Genomic DNA, 23403 nt, shown 5'->3' with positions numbered 1-23403 from the left:
TGCTCCGCGCGGTGCGCCGAGGCCTGTGGGAATGGGGCTCGGTGCTGCTTCCCCAGGGTACACCCATCACAGTATTCTTCTACGCGATTGATCACTGGCATCCCCCGTACCAGCTCCTTGCTTGCCATGGTACACAGCGCCCGAAAGTGGAGGTGGCCCATGCGTGTGTGCCACCGCCATGCCTCGTCGTCTCCGACCGCCATCAGACACGCCGGCGCGTCCACAGTGAGGGCGTCGATGTACAGCCTGTTCGTGGACCGCCTGATGCGCGCAAGAATGCGACGCGGCGGGTCATGGATCGCCATGACCCCATCCTTGATGTCGATGATGCAACCCGCCTCATCCAGCTGCCCCACGGAGACGATGTTTGTGCGTAGACTCGGGATGAAAAACACCCCCGTGAGCACGTGCTGGCCTCCGGCCTGACACCGGAATACCACAGAGCCGCGCCCGCGTATTTCCACCACAGATCCATCGCCGAATCGCACCGTGCCTCGCACGCTCTCGTCCATCGCCGAGAACATGCGTCGGTCGCCAGTCATATGACTGCTCGCCCCGGTGTCGAAGAACCACACTCCGTCCGGTGAGGGGACGGGCATGACTTTCTCTTCATTGAGGTGTACTTCCTGGGGTGCGACGAGCTGAGTAGCATCGTCGGTGACGGCGACGACCATGTAGAGGCCATGGTCATGCTTTGTGTCATCGACAGCCAGGTTTGTCTGCTCCGGTTTTCCCTTCTGCTCCTGCTCGCGGAGCCACGTGCGGCACTCCTTTTTCCAGTGCCCTGGGATGCCGCAGTGATGGCACTTCCCTTTCTTCTTCTTGCCTCCTGACCCACCGGAGCCTCCTGCCCCGGCGTTCCCGGTCGCGCCCTTTCCACCGCCTTGTGGTTTGGGCTTTGCGGGAGACTTGTTCTTGCCGCCATTGCCGACGCTGCCGGCGGACGATCCCCCGCCTCCGCCCAACCGTTCCCGAGCCAGCCACTCCTCGTGGGTGAGTAGTAGGCGGCCGGAGGGTTGTGAGCCGTCGTCAAGATCATAGTGATCCTCACAGGCCGAGAGACGTCCGACAAGCTCCTGAATAGACATGGTTTTCAGATCGATCAAAGACTCGATCGCCATGGCCATCGGGCGGTACCTCCGCGGCACCACACGGAGGAACTTCTGGACCGCCTTGTGCTCGGTGACGGGGTCGCCGTAGAGCTCCAGATCGGCGACGAGGGCGGAGAGGCGCAGCCCGAAGTCCTCGATGGACTCCCCGTCCTTGAAACGGAGATCCTCGAACTCCCGCCGGCGCACCTGCGCCTTGGCCTCGCGGGCACGCTCGCTGCCCATCCGCATGGTCCGGGTGGTTTCCCACGCCGTCTTCGCCGTATCCTTCGCAACTAGCACCCGCAACATCTCCGGCGGAACGCCGGTGAGAATGATCTGCAGCGGTCGCGTGTCTTCATTGTCGTCAGCAGCGTCGTCTGTCACCGCGGACCAGACGCGTGCAACCTGCAGCTTGACTTGCATCACGAGAGCCCACTCCTGGTAGTTCGTGCGCGTGAGCATCATAGACGCCCTCGACTCTTCTCGCACGACTCGTTCCACCACGCGGTACTCCCCACTGCCGCCGCCGCTGAGACGCGCGAGTGGCGCCTTGGACGAGGGCGTCTGCGGCGTCAGCTCCGCGCTGCTCTTGCTCTTCCCGTCGGAATCGTTACCAGACATGACCTCGACGGATCACACACCGCCGCCGCCCCGAGGATCAAGACACCCCAGGCTCTGATGCCAAATGTCGTTGCTGATCTGACGATAGGAGGAAGAACTCGAGAGGATTTTGCGCGAGAGACAGTTTGACAGTGGATGTATTTTCTGTAGCTCAACGCTCTACCCTCTTTCTCGATCCACCTCTTAAGCCAGATTTTACAGTGTCCCTAACTAACTCCCGGCGGCATACTCTCATCCGATATAGCCGCGCCATCCCACGGCCACGTCTCACAGCACCGAGTCCACCGGGAGAGGCGTCGAGGAGGGGTGGGCAACAGCCCAGTCTACGATCGCGCATGTGCATGTTATAGTCTCCATACACATGCGTTACTACAATCAACAGAAAAGATAAATGAGCTACTAAACCTTCAGACTATCCTAACCAGCTGCCGAGCTTATGCCAACATTGAGTAGGGAGTACATCTGATTCCTACTCGTTATTCAGGACAGGAGTACGATGGTTCAGTCTCATTCGTACTCGTCCCATTCAGAAAGTCGTGTCGACAGTTCATACTCGTCATTCAGTAGTACCATGATGCAGCCTGCACAACAAACAGGCGATATCTGCCGCAAAAGTTTACTACCTCTATATCGACGTTGGTTCGTTCGTTCAGCTGCAGCCACTAACCAAGCACTAGGCCGGCATGGCAATGGAACTGGAGAGCCTTGCCATGACTCTCCTTCTGGTCGTGGGGCTCCTCATCGGCCTGGCCGGATCCAGTCCCCCGCCAGATCCAGTGGTCTGCGCCCGCGGCACGTCCGACTGCACCATCACCAACGCGTACGGCTCCTTTCCGGACCGCGCCACCTGCCGCGCGGCCAGTGTCACCTACCCGAGCACCGAGGAGGAGCTGGTCGCCGCCGTGGCGGCCGCGCCGGCGGCCAGGCGCAAGGTTAAGGTGGCCACCAGGTACTCCCACAGCCTGCCCAAGCTCGCCTGCCCCGACGGCCGCAACGACACCATCATCAGCACCCTGCGGCTCAACAACACGGTGAGGCTCGACACCGCCGCGCGGCTGATCACCGTGGAGAGCGGCGTGCTCCTCCGGGACCTGATCCGGGCGGCCGCCGCCGCGGGGCTGGCGCTCCCGCACTCTCCGTACTGGTCAGGCGTCACGATTGGGGGCCTGCTCGCGACGGGCGCGCACGGGAGCTCGCTCTGGAGAAACGGGGGTGCTGTTCATGAGTACGTCGTCGGGCTGAGGATCGTGACGCCGGCGCCGGCGAGCCAGGGGTTCGCGACTGTGAGGGAGCTTGGCGCCCACCACCTGGACCTGGGCGCCGCCAAGGTCTCCCTCGGCGTTCTCGGCGTCATCTCTCAGGTCACGTTGGCCTTGCAGCCGCTGTTCAAACGGTCGGTGACGTTCGTGGAGCGCCATGACTCGGACCTGGAGGATCAGGTGGTAGCGTGGGGCCGCCGCCATGAGTTCGGCGACCTGACGTGGCAGCCGGGGCTGGGAAAGGTCGTGTACCGCCAAGACGACCGCGTCGACGTGTCGTCGCCGGGCAACGGCCTCAACGACCATCTCACCCTCCGGTCGAGAGCCGCGCTCGGACGCGTCGATGCCAGACGTACAGAGGAGCAGTTAGAGGAGAACGGCACCGACATGGCCAGGTGCGCAGCGGCGGAGACGACATCGGCTGGTCAGCCGCAGTCGCACGGCTTCACCAACGACGGCCAAGTCTTCACCGGGTTCCCCGTGGTGGGGTACCAGCACCGCATGCAGGCGACCGGCTCATGCATCGACAGCCCGGAGACGGCCTCCTCACCTCCTGCAAGTGGGACCCACGCCTCGGGGCCACCTTCGTCTACAACGCGGCCATCAGCGTCCCACTCCACAAGGCCACGGCTTTCGTCGCCGACGTGAAGCGCCTGCGGGACCTCAACCCGCGCGCCTTCTGCGGATTGGACGCCAGGGGAGGCTTGCTCGCCCGCTACCTCAGGGCGTCGTCCGCCTACCTCGGCAAGCCGGAGGACGCGGTGGACTTCGACATCACGTACTACCGGAGCTACGCCGCCGGTGCACCGCGAGCGCACGCGGACGTCATAGACGAGCTGGAGCAGATGGCGCTGCGCAAGTATGGCGGCTTCCCGCACTGGGGCAAGAACCGCAACTTTGCCTTCGACGGCGCCGTCGACAGGTACCCCAAGGCCGGCGAGTTCCTGGAGGTGAAGGGCAGGTACGACCCTGACGGGCTCTTCTCCACCAAGTGGAGCGACCAGGTCCTCGGTGTCGACGGAGCGAGCCCGAGCGTCGTCGAGGAAGGCTGCGCCATGGAAGGGCTCTGCGTCTGCTCGGACCACTCCCACTGCGCGCCGGTGCTGGGCTACCTCTGTCGGCCGGGGAAGGTGTACAAAGAGGCCAGGGTTTGCTCGCTCCAACCCGCCGACGCCGGCACCGGCGCGCGCCTGGATGGTGAGCTCTAGAAGCCGTACGGGATTCTCGGTACAACTTGAAACAGTTGTTCATCAAAAAATTTAAAATATTTTATAAAAGAAAGGGGTGAAGAGTCACTTCATAATGTTTACATCATTACAGGCCCTGTTTGGAACCATAATAGATTATGATAATCTGAATTATGAACATAGATTATATAATCTGGTTTATAAAAATAATCCAGGTGGGCATGTTTGGAGGCCAGATTATATAAACTGTAAACCAGCTTTTAAATTGTACAATGACATGTTTGCCCTCTGTTTACAAGGAAAAATAGGAAAGTGGCGGTGGCACTGCGTAATTCTCTTAAAGTTTACGAGGGTAACACGTCATTTTGTAATCCATAATCTCATTTTAGCTGGGGCAGAGCAGATTATGAGATTATAATAATCTGGTCATCTAGTTTATAAAATCTACAATATAAACTGTCCTGTTTGGAAATACAATAGATTATAAAAACCAGATTATATAATCTGGGTGGTTCCAAACAGGGCCTTAGAAACAACCTCATGCTACACTACAATAAAAGCAACTACTCGATACTAGCACACTTATATAATCCGTTAAAAAAGAACTATAGGTCATCCTCGAACAGTCCCGCCGACTTCCATGGGCGACCTTTACGATCAATGTTGCGTAATGTTGTTTGAAGTGATGGTGTTTCGTCGTAAAAAGCAATTGCATTGTGATGATTCCATAGTTTCCATAAATATAAAGTGATGATGACCTTGAGGTCTTTCGGTGTGCAATGGGTCCCCATCCGTGTGGAGCATCATTCCATCAAGTCGTCTTCCGACGCTGACGCCTGTCCGAGAGCCCCATGACAGTTCAAATCTAGAGCCATAGTGTACATGCAAAAACGTACGTTAGCAGTATGTGGTTTATGATCTTCGTCTGCTGGTTGCAGAAGGGGCTTGCGGCCTGATGAGGTAGTCCTCGACGTGTCAAGCGGTCCGAGATCCAGCAGCGATTTCGCATTGCTAGCCACGCGAAGAAGCGGCATTGTAGGGATTTTCATAAAGTCTTTCATGTAACAAAGTCTTTCAACCCAAAAGTTTTACAAAATCTCTACTACTACTACGGAATGTACACAGAATAAAACACGGTCAATCAGAGGGTCACGATCAGGCCAACTCATTAAACCTAACTGTCATCTTAAGTACTCACTCCCACCACAAGTACGTCTAGCAAATTAGGGAAGCAGATGAAAACTCTGCTCTCCACACCATCGTTTGTTCATGTACAGGAGAAAACACAGGCACAAAATACGGGAAACAACAGTCCGTCCTAGAGTAATGCTACATCTATAAAGACTTACTTAAAGATTTTACGTACAAACTGATGTGTAGGATAGTGATTGGTAATTAAGGGATGAGGGGTCTTACCCTCACTGAAAATCAGGGAAAAGAAGAATTAATTTGAAAGGTTAAGTAAACTTTTGTAGGTATTTGTAGGTCTAGTATTATTGGTCCGTCCCCCATGAGTTGTTCAACTACACCAAGATGATATGCTACATTAGGGGTAAGCGATGTAACAGGTGAACCATATGGCATGATCATATGCTAACATAATAATCAAACACAAAGTGCAATGATTCTAGCATGAGGAAGTGAAATTTCATGCTATCCCTATGGTTCTGAAAAATTGATATCACTAACCTAACCTAAAACTGAAACAAAGCTGCATGTTTATTGTATGAACGTTAAAATGTAATCTAACCGTTAAAAAGTCCCATTCTGACTGAAACCTCTTGAAAATGACAATTGTATAAGAAAAGACAAGGAGTCTAGATGAATGGTATTACAAACCACAAAGCTGCTTGAACATAAAAAAACACTCTAAATGAGACCTCTTGAAATTGATAATTGCAAATGTTCCAGATAAAAAATCTAGATGAATGGTATTAAAAGGTACAACATCATTTTGCCTTACTTCAGTTTACAAGCAGTGCACAGCTACTACATGCATTTTGATTTTGTTGGTTCCATATTCGAAATAACGATCTTGCATTCCCATTAATAAATATAATGATCTCCCATCCTTTTGCTTCACAGGATTAAAGGAGCTTGTATGCCTCCTACCACTCTCAACAAAATGCGCATCCCGTTCCAGGATATAAGCAACACCAACTCTTTGGGTAATGATCATAACCCAATCACTCAGATTCGATATTGTTGCTTAACTGCCGAACTGGGTCATGATTTGCAAACTCAAAGGGAATAAAAAGTCAGAGGGATAGAGAGTGGTATTCCTGAAGCTAATTTGACCAACAGATTTGGTATGTCATTGTGGCTATATTTTTTTCACTACATAGCATTCTTGAAGCTAATTTGATCAACATATTCGGTATATCTGTTCCTAATGACAGAGTTCTAATAAAGAATGAGGTGTTACACCAGCATATACCTATTAAGTGTGATGAGACACCGAGGCTAGAAAACTTGATCATGCATTATACCCAAAGGCCAAAGCACATATTGAACATATTAGTACTTTACCTTATTGTAGGCCAATGCAATTGACACGGCACGGCACCTCCCATGAGATGTGCCACCAAATAATAACCCGAATAACCCACATCATTTAAGTAACATGAGTCTTCTTGAAGGGACATAAGAGCAACTTTAATGAGGCGACCCATTTTGTCTATGGCCGTCTGTTTGGGTCCGCGCGGGTAAAAAGATGGCCTAACGCTTGGACCCGTTGAGAAAACATGTCCGCTTTGCGTCCTCGTCGACCCATTTTCGGCTTAAATTTGGGACTGAAATGGGTCGGCGCGGACGCGAAGCGGACGTGCCCGCCCTCTCGGTGTCCGCATGTGGTCGGCCTGACCCACTTGTCATCCAGCCACCCAGCCACATCTGTCTGCTATTTAATTCTCTGGCCCATCCCCATCCAACTTTCTTTCATTATTATATTGCCACAGTGTTGCTGCCCACTTGCTTCTCGTCGGATGCATGTGCTGACCCATTTAAAAAAGCGAATACGGACGGACCGACGGACGACCCAAACGAACGAAAAGCGGATAAAATCGTCGTCTGTTTGGCTCGGCCCGTTGGAGTTGCTCTAACACACACGAGAAGTTTCTAAATAGACACTCACTTGCTGGCTGCCACCTTTTCTCATCCAGAAACAACCATACCTGAATCACTTGGAAGTAAGTGAGTACCATCGTTTCTTTTCTTTTATTTTCTTGAAGGGAACACTATGTGAGCCATATCTGTGTCTTGCAGGAGAAACATGTGATGAGATTTATTGTTCAACACAAATAATTTAGCTAACAATTGCTAGCTTTTAGTTGTCCAAGTAGATATGCTCAAGCAATATTTTTCTAGAAAAAAATATTATCCCTGTTATATGTAAAGCCAGTATGGATGCTAGACCTACCATCTAAACTACACATAGAGAGAGAGAGAGAGAGAGAGCCGTGAGGAACCGCATCAGAGTGCGAAAGAAATCAAGTCTAGCACCGTACCAAATCGAAAAGAGAGAGAGGGAGAGGGGGTAGCGAGACCTTCCATGGTAGCACGACGTCCTCCCCATGCATCGAGTTGAGTTGCTGATGCTTGGTCGCGTTGGACCGGGAAGGGGTGAGGGCAGCGTCCCGAGCTCCATGGCCCTTGACGACGGCGTGAATCCACTCCATTTGGCGTTGCCTGAGCCTGAGGTGCTCGGATGCTCGCGGTTGTGGGATGCCATTGAGCTCCAAGTCTAAGCGTCGTCCCGTCTAGACGCACCGTATCTCGGGAGGCTCCGAGATGCCCGCTCCCGCATCGTGTCCATCGGTGGTGCGGTGAGAGAGCGAGTGACTGCTGTTTTTTTTTTTTTTTTTTGGAACCGGGCAACCCCTTTCCATTACTCACATAACGAAAATACATTGTTCAACATCCAAAAGGGAAACCAGAAAAGGGGGTGCGAGTTCAAAGCATTCTTGAGAAACCTACACATAGGCACTCGTCATCGAGCAGCCTACCGTAAGGGGAAAACCCAAGAACACCCATACTACGCACCCAAATTCTCTTTTTTTAGAAGGAGCAGCTGTTTTATACTGTACCAAATAAACATACTTTCTATTCCAAATTTTAAATCGTGATTAGATGTTTAATTTAGAGCTAGCGTGTGCTACACTGATGTGCATGTCTCACATAGTTATTGATAATAAATCGACCAGATTTTCTATTAACAAATAAGCAAATCGTTGATTCCAGCCAGTTCTGGAGCAGAGAGCGAGATGCAAGTTGGATTCGGAATCACATGTTTGGTTTCTCCTACTCTTTATCTACAGTGCACTTCCACATTTTTCTCATTTCCTAGAGTTATGGTAGGTAATCTATCATTCCCTGGAGTTGCTGTAGGTAATGATTCTAACAAATCTTGCAGGTAACAAACTTGTCGTAATAGGGGGATGTTTGTTTCCAGGGACTTCTTGGTATAAGGACTAAAAAAGTTCTTTTTAGTGAAACAAACATAAGGGACTTTTAGGGACTAAAAGCGGTATTTATGACTAAAGGAAGAAGTCCCTATGAGAGGGTCTTTTTGGAACTTTTTGGCACTTTTTTCAACAATGTCCTTAATTTTAACATGTCATTTAATAACTTCTAATACATTATCAAGGGTAACATGGTCTTTTATATGTCAGTTAATGAACTCTAGTCCCTGTTTAGTCCATAAAAACAAACGGGTAGGGACTAGATACTTTTTAGTTGAGACTAAAAAAAGTCCCGAGACTTCTGAAACAAACAGGATGTGCTCTGTCTGGTCTGCTAATTTTGAATTGAGTGTATCCAGTTTTCAATTTTATTTCTTGTAACCTGTATATAGAAATTCATCCGCAAAGCTTTTTGGGGAGGGGTAAGTGAAAATTTTCTCTTTATCCGTGCATTGCACGCGCACATTTATTAGTCACTTGAAGGCTGACGCTACATTTTCAGACGTCTGAAGTGAACGCGGCTCCGCCCTCGGATCAACCGCGAGAATCTTGATAACGCTGTAATCAACCAACAAGGACGAAGAATCTATAAATTTTTTAGACGTCTTCTGAATTTTGCTACTTTCCTTGAATCCTTGTTCTTTCTAACGCTGTAATGTTTGATGAATAAATCGGAAATTTATTCAAAAAGGAAGGGAGTAGAAAAGCAATAATCTCTAACATGGTAATGACTAGTGGGATCATCAACCAATTAGACAATCGATGGATCCGTTGGGCTAGTGGGATCCCCCGGACGGCGCCGTCGACAGCAATCATCGACCACTGATTGGCCGGCTCCTCGTTCACCCTGATCATTGCGCCACAACGTCAAGGAATACACACATGAATACATGATGGATGTAAGAGAAAATGTGCATCCATGGATCAGCCCGAAAGTTGTTCGCGCGGCGCATGGGCGAGAGAGACCACCTGGATCGGCTGCACTACGTGCGCGCATGATCTTCTCGTCGCAAGTACTTAATTCTTTTGGTTTCCAATCCACTTAAAGCGACGAAACACGAAACACAGGTCGCAAAATGTATGTATATCTGTATCGGACGCTGGCAACCCCGGCCGGGACCGGCGTGCCGGAGCGTAGCGTGGGCGCGCACTGGTGTTCTGTGCCGCGCTGAGTGAAGAGCTGAGCTGATACCTACGCGTACGCCTGCAGCGATCGGTGCGCCTGTCAGTGTGGTCCTGGGTAATTAAAAAGGGTGTTAATCCCATCATTACACCCCGCACTGCAAACCTAGATTGATTATAATTAGCCTGCCGCCTGCTTAATCATCATCACGATTCACAGGACACCGGTGCCTCCGGGCCATGGTTATTCAATTTGTGCGGTGGCTGGTTGAGAAAAGAAAAGGTTCAGCGAGAAAAAAGAGGGTGCATTGCAGCATATGGATTGCTTGTTAGGGCATCACAGCAACTCTAGCAGACCCCGCATCCCGCCCCGATCCGGAAAATAACCGTCAAAATACGGTTCGCGACGAGAAAACCTACTCCATCAGACTCCGCATCCCGCCCCGGGCACGGCAAAATCTCGGCCCCAACCCCCGTATTTGCGGGTTTTCACCTCGTCGCTGCGGTGCCCCGCATATGAGCGAAACGGTTGGTGGAGGGACATTTCAACCCACGCTTTCCTCCACCAAAGCATATTTCACGAATATGCTCTTTTACGGGTCCGTTATGCGGGGTCTGCATCCGCGTCCGTGTGCGCCGGCCCGCATAGATGTTTTTACACGAACTGCAAACACGTTTTGCGCGCCGGACGAATGCGGGGTCTGCTAGAGTTGCTCTCATTAAAGGGGGCCCTCAAAACACCCGCAACCATCTGGACTGCACGGTCCGATCATCCTTAGTAGTCATCCAAAGCAGGTATGTGTTCGTCCGTCCACCGATCTGGATGGGCTTTTTCTCGCAAACTCAAAACAAACTTCATGGGCTTTGCGAAAGTCCGCACAACAGCCACGTAGTACTGCGACATCCTTGGTTCATCCCAAACCCCTTCCGGACCCATGCTTTCATCCTCCCATCTTTCTCTTCATCCATTTTCTTTTGGATCATTTGCATTTTCGTCCCTAACTCGAAGTAGCTACTCAAATTTGTTCCTAATTTTCGGCTATGCTTAAATTTGCCCCTCCGTCGTCAAGTAGATGATGCCCTTCTAAGGTCGTTACCATCTAATCAACGGGCTTTGACCGTCCTGTGAACAGTAAATTCGACAAAAAATAGCAAAACAAATCAAAAAAAAATCTGAAAGTTTGTGGGATTCGGCCAAGGTTTCATGCTATTTGAACATTCCATGAGCTAGTATCAAAGGAAAATAAATAAACATGTACGCCTATGAACAGTACATTCGAATAAAAATAGCAAAATAATTCAAACAAATATGATTTTTTTGGCATCAAAGAGGCATGGGTGCCCAAGGTGTTTGCAAGTTTTTGTGGTTAAATGACATGCGAGGACCTACAATGTCTAATTCAAACAAAATAGTGCATTTTTTCATAGTTTTTTCTGAGCCAATTTTTTTTTTCTCCACGAGCTCCTACAATGTCCAAACACTATAAAAAATTGCACGCATCTTGCGCACCCAAGCACCTTGGACGTTAAAAAAATCAGATTTTTTGAATTTGTTTTTATTTTTCTTTTGACTTTTTTGTTCACAGACGTACAATTTTATTTTTTCCCTTTGGTACGAGCTCATTGAATGTTGAAATAGCACGAACATTTGCATGCACCTTGCGCATTCAAGTACCTTCGATCTCACAAAATTTTAGATATTTTTTATTCTTTTTCTATTTGATTTGAATTTATTGCTCATCGCGTTATTATTCACCAAGCGGTTAAAGTCCGTACGGAAGCAGGGGCAGACCCAAGTACAACCGAGTGGGGGCCCAGGCCCCACTCAAATTTTTGAATTCTCCTTGTATATGTGCATATTTTGAAAGAAAAGACTTCAAAGTCAGCAAATTTATAGAAGGTGTGCCCCCAATCAGAATTTTTTCTCGGTCCGCCCCTGCCGGAAGGTCATTTTTATAAGAGGAACTAATGGAAGAGCAGCAAATTTGAGCACACTTCAAAATTAGGGATAAATCTGAGTAGGGGGTTCGAGTTAGGGACACAGATGTAAAAGATCCTTTCTTTTTTGCATTTGTTGTCACTTCACCGCCTCGACCATCCCAACACACCCTTGTTGAAACACGACAACTCTGTCACCTACTAAACAATGGGATCCGGACACCTTGTGACAGATGACGACATGTTTGTGTGATCATGCACAACATGATCATGGAGGATGAGGATGATGCTCTTATTGTAGTTCTTGAATTTGAGAAAATGGGTGATCATATCAAATTTTCATATCAGAATCCGACCATATTTAATGAGCTTGTCCAAATGCATCAACAAATTCGGCATTGAGCAACTCATAAGCAACTGCAGAAATATCTGATTGAGTATCTATGGACAGTTAAAGGGGGACTAAATGTTTAAATTAAAACTAGTGTTGCATTTGAAATTTTGTAGCTAAACTAGAACTAAATATGCGGCTATTTTGAACATGCGAATGTATGCGAACTTTAGAAAAAATGAAGACGGATGTATGCGGCTAGCTTTGGACTACCAACTCCCGCATCAATCTTTGTGGACTGCCCCCCCCCCCCCCCCCCCCCCCCCCCCGCGATCCGTAGACCGATGGGGTGTCTGATTTGCGGGTCCGCGTTAGAGATGCCCTTAAGTTGAAATTTGTATGTGTGGATTCAAGTGTGTGAAAATGGCACATACCAAACACTTCTTCGACAAATCACAACTCCCAAAATACCCTGTGCCCTTGAGCGGCACCAACTATTGTTTTTTGCCTCCTACCAGCGCCATTGAGGATCTGCCTTGTCTTTTATGGCCTTATCGTGATGGAAGCATGGTGGATCATAACCCTTGCCCGCGGAGGGCTCCCGCAGCTCTTTTAGGTGCTTTTTAGAGTCTGTCTACAATTTAGAGAGTTTTTACTGTACCCTATACTGCTAACCAGAGAGGAAGCGGTATATTAAAAACCGATCACTGATTTTTTGAGGGTAGAATAGAGATAGATTTTTTGTCATGAAACCTTCGCGATGTGGTCGAATGGCCAACGGCGGATAATATCGACGAGAAACCAAGATGGCAAGCCCCGGCGCCATGTCCCACTGGACCACGACGCCTCCGCCTCGAGCTCGACTAATTCGTCGCACCCGAGGACCACCACCGGCACCAGCGCACTCCCTCGTCGTCTCGACTGCGTCCCCGGCCATCACGTCGCGTCCATCGAGCCCGTGCTAAGCTGTCGCGCCGCTTTCCTGTTGTCTTCATATACCGTAGCATCGTCTCCCTGTCCGCCATGAACTAGTCCCTGGAGCTCGTCCTGCATGCACACACCCGTTCGCGGTCCACGGCCACATCAACGACCGTCATTCGCGCGTTGCAGCACAACAGTTGCTGGTAGTCTGCTCACGCCTCCCGCACGCAAGCAGTCGAACAGCCTCGGGTCGCCTCGCCACCGTCCACAGTCAGCGCGATCCGAGACTGAGAGGGCAGGCCGGGGCAGACCGCAGCCATGGTTTCGAATGCCCGGCATGGCCAGCCGCCGGTCGCGGTCGAGCGTTGGGAGGCATCGCTTTGAAGGTGCACCTTGGGGCCCAGCCGACATCGCCACTGCGGTCCAGTCCCCGTAGGTCGAGACGGTCGGACTGAATTTTTTACTTTCCAAAACGCCCTTAGGATTTGTATACTGGAGGACCTGGGCGAAGAAGTGCAAGATATACCTCTCGCCATTCTATTGGACAATTGCAGCAGTACGCAACAATCGTCATCATTAAATTTCACTAATGGACGATCAATATTTAACGGAGGTATCATAAAAGAACTCACAATTTATGTCCTGCGGACCCTGCGACGGCAACCACCAGATGCAAAGGGTAAGTAGCAACACCATATACTTCTATGGGCCACTGCAAGGAGTGGTCGGAGGTAAGTGGCAGCGTTGCTGCAACACTACAGAGAGTGATGAATGGGGGGTTGCTGCAGGGGCTCCATCGTGATGCGCGAGCACCGCGTCATGCTACAGGAAGGGTCGACACAATGGAGTATCATTGGGCCACCATAGCGTAGCAACTTCAATGAAGCATCCCCATGCGACCTCATGGTTCTTAGACAGTGCTTCACTGGAGCATTGCTGGGGACGCCGGAGCTGCAATGAAGCGTCAACAATGCTGCATCGGAGCTACGCAGGGGCTACCGGAGCTGCATTGGATCGTGCTGCATTAGAGCTTCGCCCAGGCAACTGGAGCATGGCCGGTGCTCCAATGGATCATGCCATCATTGTAGCTCTTGCCATGCTGCCGGGAACGTGGACACAAGAGACGTTGCAGGGTAAGATATCGGCATGTTGGGGCGGAAACGAAGACATGTTCCATGCATGGTCATGTCACCAAGGATCGAGTGGATCAAATTGTGATGTACTCCCTCCGTAAACTAATATAAGAGCATTTAGAACACTAAATGGTCTTATATTAGTTTACAGAGATGTTTTAAATGCTCTTATATTAGTTTACGTAGGAAGTACATGAGAAAAATCAACGCTAGGCTAGGTGGCTGCTTTTTTTTCTTAAGATCTTTCCTTAAGATCGGTCGGTTGATTTATAGCATCCATCATCCAACATATACACGAAAGATTGGTCCCATAGGCAACAAGACATACCCCTCCAACCTCCACGTCTTGCTCGCCACATTGGCCACCCTACATGCTTCAACGATGGAATCCTGATAAATGTCACATATGTGACACCAAGCAATTTCGTCCTATCGTTTATTTATGTCAACTTTACTTATCAGAGGATGACGATTTTAATTGAGAAGCATGGTAATTTTCTGTTTGAATGACAATTTTTCGTTTCTTTCTATTCATTTTTCTTTTGGATGGCGATTTTAACTACAAAAATCCCAAGTTCTACTGGGTCCAACGCTATAAAACCGGCGCCCATGACACACAGCATGGACAGCAACACACACCCTCTCCGTTCTCCACTCCCGCTCCGAACACACACCAACTCGCCGCCGAGACGCTCGCAGCGCGGTCACCATGGCCGGCGGCGGCGGCGGTGGCAACCTCAAGAACATGGTCATCGCCTTCCTCGTCCCGCTCCCGTCCATCCTCTTCTACCTCGCCTTCGTCCGCCCCCAAGACGACGACCCGGTGTCCTCGTGGTGCGCCGCGCACCCGCTCCTCCTCGCCAACGCCCTCTTCCTACTCAACGTCGACGTCCTCTTCTGGCTCGTCGGGCTCCTCCTCGGCAACAACTGGGTAAGCGACCCCATCTCGCCGCTCCAATAATTGGTTGGCGATAACTGCTGGCTCTATGCCTATGTGTCGCTGGATGGCTTGCACTGAGCCTGTTTGACGAAATGCGTGGCTTGCGTTTGGTGCAGCTCATCGACCTGTACTGGACCGTCATCCCGGTGATGCTGCTGCACTACTTCCGGGCGCACCCGGCCGCCGTGGCCAACGCGGCGAGGTCGGCCGCGGCGGTGGCGCTCACCTGGGTGTGGAGCGCCAGGCTGACGCACAACTACTTCAGGAGGGAAGGGTGGCAGTGGGGCAAGCAGGAGGACTGGAGGTTCTCCGAGATGCGTGGGCAGTACGGCAAGACCTGGTGGTGGATGTCCTTCTTCGCCGTATACCTCTCCCAGCAGGTAAATTCAGGCTTGTTTTCAGAACTTTTATGAAAATGAATGAAATGTGTTTGAAGAAATGTCATGACGGTATTTTTGGTATAATCAGCTGGGTCAAAATTCATGGTGGTAGCATACATGTTACTCCTGTTTGACAAAATGGCGTGTTTGTTGGATGCAGGTGTTTCTGATTGGCATATGCCTGCCGATGTACGCCATCCACTCCAGCGACCAGCCATTGGGCATATGGGACCTCGTGGCAACAATGGTCTGCATCGCCGGAGTTGTGATCGCATACTTTGCTGACACCCAGCTGCACGAGTTCGTCACCAGGAACGAAAAAATGAAGCAGCTGGGCGAACCGACAGTCCCCACCCTCGAGGACGGCCTGTGGGGGTACTCGCGCCACCCTAACTACTTCGGCGAGCAGCTCTGGTGGTGGGGCGTGTATCTCTTCGCCTGGAACCTGGGGCAGCGGTGGATGTTCATCGGGGCGCTTGTCAACAGCATGTGCCTCGGCTACGTCACCGTGCTCGTCGAGCGGCGCATGCTGAAGCAGGAGCACCGGGCAGAGGCCTACAGGCTGTACCAGAAGAGGACCTCTGTTCTGATCCCCTGGTTCAGGAAGTCCATCCCTGAACCAAAGGAAAAGGAGACCTAGGATTCCAGGTGTATTTTGTGTTGGCCGTGTTCCTTCTCCGTGTTGCTCACATGTCGTTCCTTCATGTCGCGTCAGTGTCGTGATTATGTTGCGCTGTTTACTGTAATTAACTGTATCAACTGTAAAATGTATCCTGATCACCTGTTATTTTGTGTATCTCAAACTTGTTCATCATCTCCATCAGATATATGAAACTGATTGCGGATTGTTCAGACTCAGATCTTACTGCCAACTTTGCGTTTGCTCTGAGAATCATGACATGAAGTTACCGATGCAATATGGATTGCCAAACCAGGTCAGCTGCATTTTGGCCATCCCCACATTTCCCATATATTAACACAGCAAGATCTTTTACATCAAATGTAAGAAAAGTTAGTTTGTCCGACAAAACACTCAGCTAACTGTCAGTCAGTTTTGCTTCTCTGCAGCCACTGTGACCTCCTCGACGACGACGACGACCTCGGTATCCTTGTCAGCCTCCTCAGTCATTGGTACCAGCAGCTCGCTGATCACGGGGATAAGCTCTTCAGTCACCTTACAGGCGTCCACACCTTTCGGTGTCGAGAGATCGACCAATGGCGCTTCAACAACAACGATCTCATACTTGTCCTCGACAACCGGAGCATCGGATTCTACGGGTGCAGCGACAGCCTTGGGGGTGACCGGCATGTCATCCACCATGGGCTTCTCCCTCTCAGGGAAACCCCTTGGACGGCTACCACAGGAACCCATAGCCCGTTATGGGTTGCTCCGGCTGTCGATCACTGCCGGCACCGACCACCGACCGGCGCCTTGGTGCCTTGGCAGCAAACTCAGGGAAGAATGGTGGAGGGGTACCGACGGGCGAGGATGAAGGGCTATTTGTAGTAATTTGTTGGACAGTAACAAGAGGATAAGGAGCAGACCATATTTAGGACATGCTTTGGCTGGTTTCCCGGGCTTTTCTGATGATTCAAGAACTTGAATGGTAGTTATTTATCAGCTATTACTTGCCGCCGTTTTGTTGCGTCCCGCGTTGTTTCCTTGGTCTCCCGGAGGTGAAAGGAAGGCAGCACCAATGGACACAAGGAACATATGCTATACTGGTGGATTGTTCAGCACACAAGAAAGTTTACGGACTGGAGCAGGATCCCTGTCGAGGCGAGCGCTCATCGATGAGCTGAAATTTTACCGAGATTTGCACACGGTCCACCGGGATCGGGCCAGGTTCGGAGATAATTGTAAATTTGGTTGAGCTTCAGTAAAATTTAACGGATCGAGAAACGGTGAACCCCGATCAAGATTGGACATCCCAAACAAAGCTCGTGAACATCAATGATTGCACCTCATCAAGGACAGCCAGTCGATCGATCACATGAAGATTCATCTTCATGGATGAACATCAGCTTTTCAAGGTACACTTTGATCAAATGATGCGGTTTGTGCTTAGTTACATGGTTGCCTTTGCGATTTTATTCGACAGGGTCCCCTCCCCACAGGTGATCAACTTAAGAATCAATCCTATACTTAACAGCTAGTTGTTCATCAGGCAGGGTAAATTAGTATAGACTGCTGAACTTTTGCCGAAAGGGTTAAAGCGAAAAGTCGGCGTGAGTAGCTAGAGCAAGTGATGGATCGCCGCTTGGATTTTAAAAACCCTCAACTGATGCTTCAAATTTCAGTCTTTTTCAGGCTGTCCAGACTCTGTCACATGCTTGCATAGTTGCATCCTGTGCTGCTTCTTGCTGTTGCTCTGCTTTGCTGAACTTCTTGATTTGTGTCTCGTAATTGTAAAGATACAATTTTTTATTTTTTTTTGGATGAAGAGATTCAGAGCCTGAAGTGCTGGAGCGCAGAGGTGCCGGCGAGGCCCTTGACCTTGTAGTACTGCCGGACCACCTCCTCCACCGTCGCGCTCCTGTACCGCGCCTCGTCGCGGACGGCGACGATCGGCGCTAGCACCCTCGTCGCCGCCGCGGCGCGGTCCGTCCGGAAGAAGCACGCCACCGAGACCCGTGGCCCCACGCCGTTGGACACCACGCGGTGCTCCACGCTCTTGAACCTGTCGTTGGACATGAGCTGCAGGAAGTCGCCGACGTTCACCACCAGCGCTCCGGCCACCGGCGGCACGTCCACCCACACCGCCTTGTCCTCGAGGTCGACGAGCACCTGGAGGCCGCCGACGGCGTCCTGGAGGAGCACGGTGAGGAAGCTGGCGTCGGTGTGCCGCGGCGTGCCGAGGGTGAGCTGCGGCTCCGGGCAGGCCGGGTAGTAGTGGCAGGCGAGGCTGAGCCCCTCCAGGCACCCGTGCTCCTCCTCGAGGCAGCCGGGGCGGAGGCCCAGCGCCTCCGACAGCAGCCCCAGCAGGGCGCGGCCCAGCCGCTGCTGCACCAGCCGCGCGTACTCCGGCGCGACGGCCCTGCACGCGGCCGGGATCTCCTCGGGCGCCGGCGGCTCCGGCAGCATCTCCACGAAGAGCGTGTCGCGCCAGTTGGCCGCCGCCGACTGGAACAGGTCGAGGTTGCTCTGGTACCGGACGCGCCGGCCGGTGTCCCGGGTGTAGTAGGGCGCCTTGGCCTCCACGGGCTCCTCGATGAAGCCCCGCGCAGCCGCCAGCATCGCCGACGTGGCTGCCTCCGGCACGCCGTGCCCCGCCACCTGGAAGAAGCCCACCGTCTCCGCGGCCGCCCTCACCTGCGCGACCGCCGCGGCCCGCGCGCTGCCCTGCACGACGGCGGACGACAGGTTGATGACCGGCACGGTGAAGCGATGCGGTCGATGCGCGCCGTGGGCGAGGGTCTCCGGCGGGTGGTGGAAGATGGTCGGGACGGCGGTGACGCCCGCGTCGACGAGGCCCTTGACGCCGGCCTTGGTCTCGTCGAACGCCTTCAGGTTGAGGGCGCGGAGGGGCTGGGCGGAGGCCATGGCGTGGACGCGCCGTGGAGTGGTCGATCGGTGCGGCCTGCTCCGTTTGATTCACTGCTTTGTGCGTGGCACGGGGGTGAAGTGAAGTCGTGGCTCGCTCTTCATCGAACGTGTGCCACGGTGTTTGCCGCCGGTGATATCTCGTGGCTGCTGGCCATCAGCAGTGTATACGTCACCAGCAAATGGTTTGTACGCAGACAAAAAGGGAAGTACTGAAAATGTATGTCGATATTTTTTTTAAACACAAATTCAAATCCACTTTATTAAGCAAGCAGGACCCCTCATTAAAAACCTTCCAGTCCCCTTAGATACCGTAAGAAACCCGTTGCTTCAGACAAACCAAGGATACATCGCTTATTACATCTTGTCTAATGAAACTTGGTAGATTTGAATCCCAGAAGAGATATGAAATCATGCCTAGCTAAATTGTGTGCCACAGAGTTTGCTTCTCGCTCGCAGTGTTGAACATAAACTGAACCAATGCTATGAGCCTTCACAAAGCAGTCCACAAGAATCGTTGTGAAGGGACTCTAAATTGCAGTATAAGATTTTTATTCGCAAAACACTTGTGTCCACCCGGTGGATCTATCTGTTCGCGTCAACCACCTTTATAGCCGTCAGATCTGTTATTTATTAGACGTTCGGGATCTAACCTCCACCACTACATTTTCCTGCAACTTGGCCCGTGTTTCAGGAGTGTTTTCGTAACCCGACACCTATTGCGTCGCTAGACTCGTTTAAAACATTCTCCTTGTTGCAAACAAGATTTCTGCAACATAAGTGACGATGCGAAACTTTCTTCCGTATCGTCATATAAAAGGTGAAGGCATTCTTTTATGGCAACATTACACCCGTGAAGAAATGGATAGACACAACTTTTATTCATGACACGCCATTTCTCACCAATGCAAGCAGTAATATTTTTAGATACTGCTGACGTTGACTAAATTCGAATGTCATAACCAAAGTTGTCAGAATCTCGGAGCTTCAATGCTAGGATCGTGAATCGCATAATCATAACTATTAGGATCGTAGAAACTTAGATTCTATGAACAAAATTGTAGAATCGGAAGGGCTATATTGGTTCTTAAGATCGTAAGATTGTAAGACTTGAGTCACGATTCTCACAACTTTGGTCATAGTTATTTTCTTAGTGCTCGCGTTCCACATTAAACACTACGCTGCACATTAGGCCCAATAGGTGCACGCCACCATGGCCAATTTTAACAACTTTGGGCATAGTAAAAAATGTCATTTCGTCATTCTCTTGATCCCCAAATCTACCCGTCCTCCTCCGGACCCCGACGTCGCTCGCCTGCTGCCACAGCCGGCCTAAGTGGCCCGCCTCCACCCGATGCAGCCCGACGCTGCTTGCACACCTCTCGTCACCCCGAGCACCTTCGCGGTAAGTCCGGCGCCCCTCCCTCTCTCATTTTGCTTAGGTTAGGGTTATGTGATGTATACATCTCCTCGCGGACGTGTGTGGGGTGTATTAGCTGGGTTCGGTTGTAGATGTGCAATGTGATTCAAAGTTTCTAGTGTCGGTAGAACAAATAATAAGATTTTAAATGAATTTACCACAAGTTCATTCACATCATCCAAACATTCCATTTTCATCTCTGCGGTAAAGAACACCACTTAATAAAAATGTTGCTCGATTAAGGCTTCCCATATACGTATATTGATCGGAACTCGAAGAGATTTTTGGAGCTTTTTTTTAATTTAGTAAAGCTGAAACAAGTGTGACAATTTTAAAGTCCCTAGCAACTTAGTTATATGTGCCTTTAAATATGAACTAAATAATACATGTGTCTGGAATAAACAAAATATTTTTTTATCCTTGTGTAGCAACATTGTGATCTTTATATAGTGGACTATATGCAGCCACACATTGCATGAGTATGTCATGGGATCTAGCTCCATTTAATTTGTCTACAGTTTTTTTGATAATACACTCTAAACCATTACATCACAAGGCTTTCTGTTTGATGATATAGCATGACCGACTCTAGCATCTCGGAAGGCTCCTCTGAGCATTTTTCGAGGTATGCCGAGGACAAAGGTGAAGTAAGCACCAACCAGATAATTAAGGTTACAAAAAAACATGCATGAGCATCGTAAACATTAATATATCTAACCATTAATTAATTGTTGATGATTTGAAACCCTTGCCAAGCATATATACGAGGTCTGCCTTCTCCAGCACCCATATAACAAACATGTGACCTGGACGTGCTCAATCACGAGTTGATTACTTCACATAAAAGTACCGTCAAGTTCCTAGAGGAGTTGAATGACTTCCTGAATAAGGAGAGAGATACGATTACCGATGACAATACTATTTTATATCATAAGATTATCAACCTCGAAGGTCAGATCTCGTCGTTCAACCTCGAGATAAGTGATATTATGAAGGACATACAAGTTCGAAAGTCCGAGATGACTTAATCGAAGACGGAGAAAGCTTATTACATCATAAAGAGGCAGATGCATAGGAATAAGCTTCGTGAGCTTAAGTTAGCCCTTAATAGTCAGGTAGTGTCGAGAGGGGCAGATCAATACATTGTGAAGTTGATACTTTCTTTTGTGAATTGGTGAAACATTTAGTTTATGAAGTTGGTAGTAACTTTTGTGAATTGCTAAATGTTTAGTTTGTGAAGATTCCATCGCTGTGTATCTTTTTATTAGCTAAATATGACAATGTCGGCATGCAACTCTGTCCAACTTCACCACTAAATTCTAGCAGTGACGCCATATTGGTGACGTCGGGGTGTCCATGCTAGCAAGTTCATTGTTGATACGCCATAGCTAGGTTTTCCTACACTAGTGTTAAATTTGTCGCAAAATGAATCTCCAACAATATATGTATTGCAAAAGTTATGCAATAAGAACTCTGTTGCAAACATATGAAAGCAACATTATCCGTGTTGCAAAGTAGGCACTTGAATATAACAACCATCCCACATTTAATCCAATGGCTCGCTAGGCGACAAATCTTTTATTAAGATTCGTGAGTGGATGCGTAGCGCTTCCCTTTTTAAGACAAGATTTTTATTAATACTTTACCGAAATTCCGCATGTCCTTTGCATTTTTCTTTCTGCAATGTTATGTTTGTTGCAAAATCGCCTTCCACACCAACATCCATGTTACAAAAGATAAAGCCGAAGGAAAAATATAATTATTCTTTGCAACATTGTCTTTCTTGCAAATGTTTTCCATAACAACACTTATGTTGTAAAAATAGCAAAGAAAAAAAATCCGCAATATCACCTATGTTGTAAAAGATTTTTGTAATATAAGATTTGTTGTAAAGTTTTCTGCAATACTACTTTTGTTGTAATGGTGAGAACAGACTCGACACTGGATAGCTGTCAATCTGACAGTTGACGAGGCAACAGATCTTTTTAAAAATCCGTCGGCTGATGCGTAGCATGTCCATAATTTACTTTGTTCGCAGTATATGCAATTTTGGGCGACTACAAAAACTCACGTCTATTTTTAGTTACGTTTGATAATTCTTAGTCAACCGATAATTAGTTAAACATCAATTGAGTAATTTGTGACTGGGTCAGCTCGACTTGAGTCATTGACTAACAAATCAAACTGAGTTTCATCTGAGCTTATAAATTGAACGAGTTTAACAAGGCGAGATAACAAGTTAATGATTCAACTTGTTCATAAGAACGTGTGTGAGAAAAAAAAACCAATACTGTTGTTGATTGTTAGCGTTTTTAGAGTGCACTCTGTGTCATTTTCATGCAAACTATTGATTGTTATGGTTTTGTGAAGAATATGAATATATATTTTTGTAAATGTTTGTTTAGTGGTGGGTTTCTCCCGATTTTGTGCAAAAGAGGAAAGGACTAGTGTGTAATTTTATGTTTTCTTAGTGGTCAGTCCTTGTAAGAATTACATTTTACGATATAAGTGGTCTTTCTTGGCCCTTAATGTCCCTCACTGTCTTTACAAAAACATGACAATGAGTTATGGCAACATTTTCTCTCCTAGTATCAGTGATCTCCTTCCTATTCTTTCCTCTAAGGCACCATTGAGAGTCGCTAGGGGAAGTTCGGGCCCAACACAATCCCCTATATTCTTTGTCAACGGATGGTGGCCACAGTCGAGATAGGAGGTTGCTCGGTGTTGCCTTGTACTTGTTAGTTTTAGGGATTGCGCGTCTTTAAGGGTGTATGGTGAGATGTCAACGGGGAACATGATTTTTTAGAGTTAACCATGTAGTTTCCTTCCAAAAGTCTCCATCATGGCTCGCTTTAGCTGCCCACCGACTTCTACACCAGGCACTTAATCAGTGGCGAAGCTAGGTGAAAATGGTTGGGGGGCCAAGGTTAAAACCTGAGTATTTGAGGGTGTAAAATGCCCCCCAAAAACTCATCTATGCTCTCCCCAAACAATTTCTTCAGAGTTTAGTCAAAAGTTGGGGGGGCAACTCTAGAGCTATCTAGAACAATAGATCG

General features: G+C 49.3%; 3 protein-coding genes and 1 pseudogene across 3 annotated transcripts; 3 read left to right on the top strand and 1 right to left on the bottom strand.

The window, feature by feature from the left end:
- Positions 1–2332: 2332 nt before the first annotated feature.
- LOC123429145 lies at positions 2333–4287 on the top strand (annotated as a pseudogene).
- A 10409-nt stretch (positions 4288–14696) lies between these two features.
- LOC123424412 (uncharacterized protein C594.04c) lies at positions 14697–16241 on the top strand. Its single transcript, XM_045108026.1, has 3 exons — positions 14697–14994; positions 15120–15383; positions 15544–16241. The coding sequence occupies exons 1-3, from the start codon at positions 14773–14775 to the stop codon at positions 16021–16023; spliced, it is 966 nt and encodes a 321-aa protein (XP_044963961.1). The 5' UTR covers positions 14697–14772; the 3' UTR covers positions 16024–16241.
- LOC123424413 lies at positions 16228–17011 on the top strand. The gene is made up of 2 exons (XM_045108027.1): positions 16228–16318; positions 16452–17011. The coding sequence occupies exons 1-2, from the start codon at positions 16302–16304 to the stop codon at positions 16888–16890; spliced, it is 456 nt and encodes a 151-aa protein (XP_044963962.1). The 5' UTR covers positions 16228–16301; the 3' UTR covers positions 16891–17011.
- An 88-nt stretch (positions 17012–17099) lies between these two features.
- On the bottom strand, positions 17100–19314 carry LOC123424411 (1-aminocyclopropane-1-carboxylate oxidase homolog 1-like). The gene has a single exon (XM_045108024.1). The coding sequence runs from the start codon at positions 18925–18927 to the stop codon at positions 17833–17835; it is 1095 nt and encodes a 364-aa protein (XP_044963959.1). The 5' UTR covers positions 18928–19314; the 3' UTR covers positions 17100–17832.
- Positions 19315–23403: the final 4089 nt, after the last annotated feature.

Source organism: Hordeum vulgare, chromosome 2H (genome assembly GCF_904849725.1).
Source record: "Hordeum vulgare subsp. vulgare chromosome 2H, MorexV3_pseudomolecules_assembly, whole genome shotgun sequence".
Taxonomy (NCBI): domain Eukaryota; kingdom Viridiplantae; phylum Streptophyta; class Magnoliopsida; order Poales; family Poaceae; genus Hordeum; species Hordeum vulgare.
The sequence above is the reverse complement of the archived record's forward strand: the minus strand, read 5'-3'. Positions and strand labels throughout refer to the sequence as shown.

Bases quoted from the DNA above. Each gene is read 5' to 3' on its own strand.
- LOC123424412 (XM_045108026.1), top strand. From the start codon at position 14,773: ATGGCCGGCGGCGGCGGCGGTGGCAACCTCAAGAACATGGTCATCGCC. The intron at 14,995-15,119 runs GTAAGCGACCCC...CGTTTGGTGCAG, and splicing joins TCCTCCTCGGCAACAACTGG to CTCATCGACCTGTACTGGAC. The intron at 15,384-15,543 runs GTAAATTCAGGC...TGTTGGATGCAG, and splicing joins CCGTATACCTCTCCCAGCAG to GTGTTTCTGATTGGCATATG.
- LOC123424411 (XM_045108024.1), bottom strand. From the start codon at position 18,927: ATGGCCTCCGCCCAGCCCCTCCGCGCCCTCAACCTGAAGGCGTTCGAC.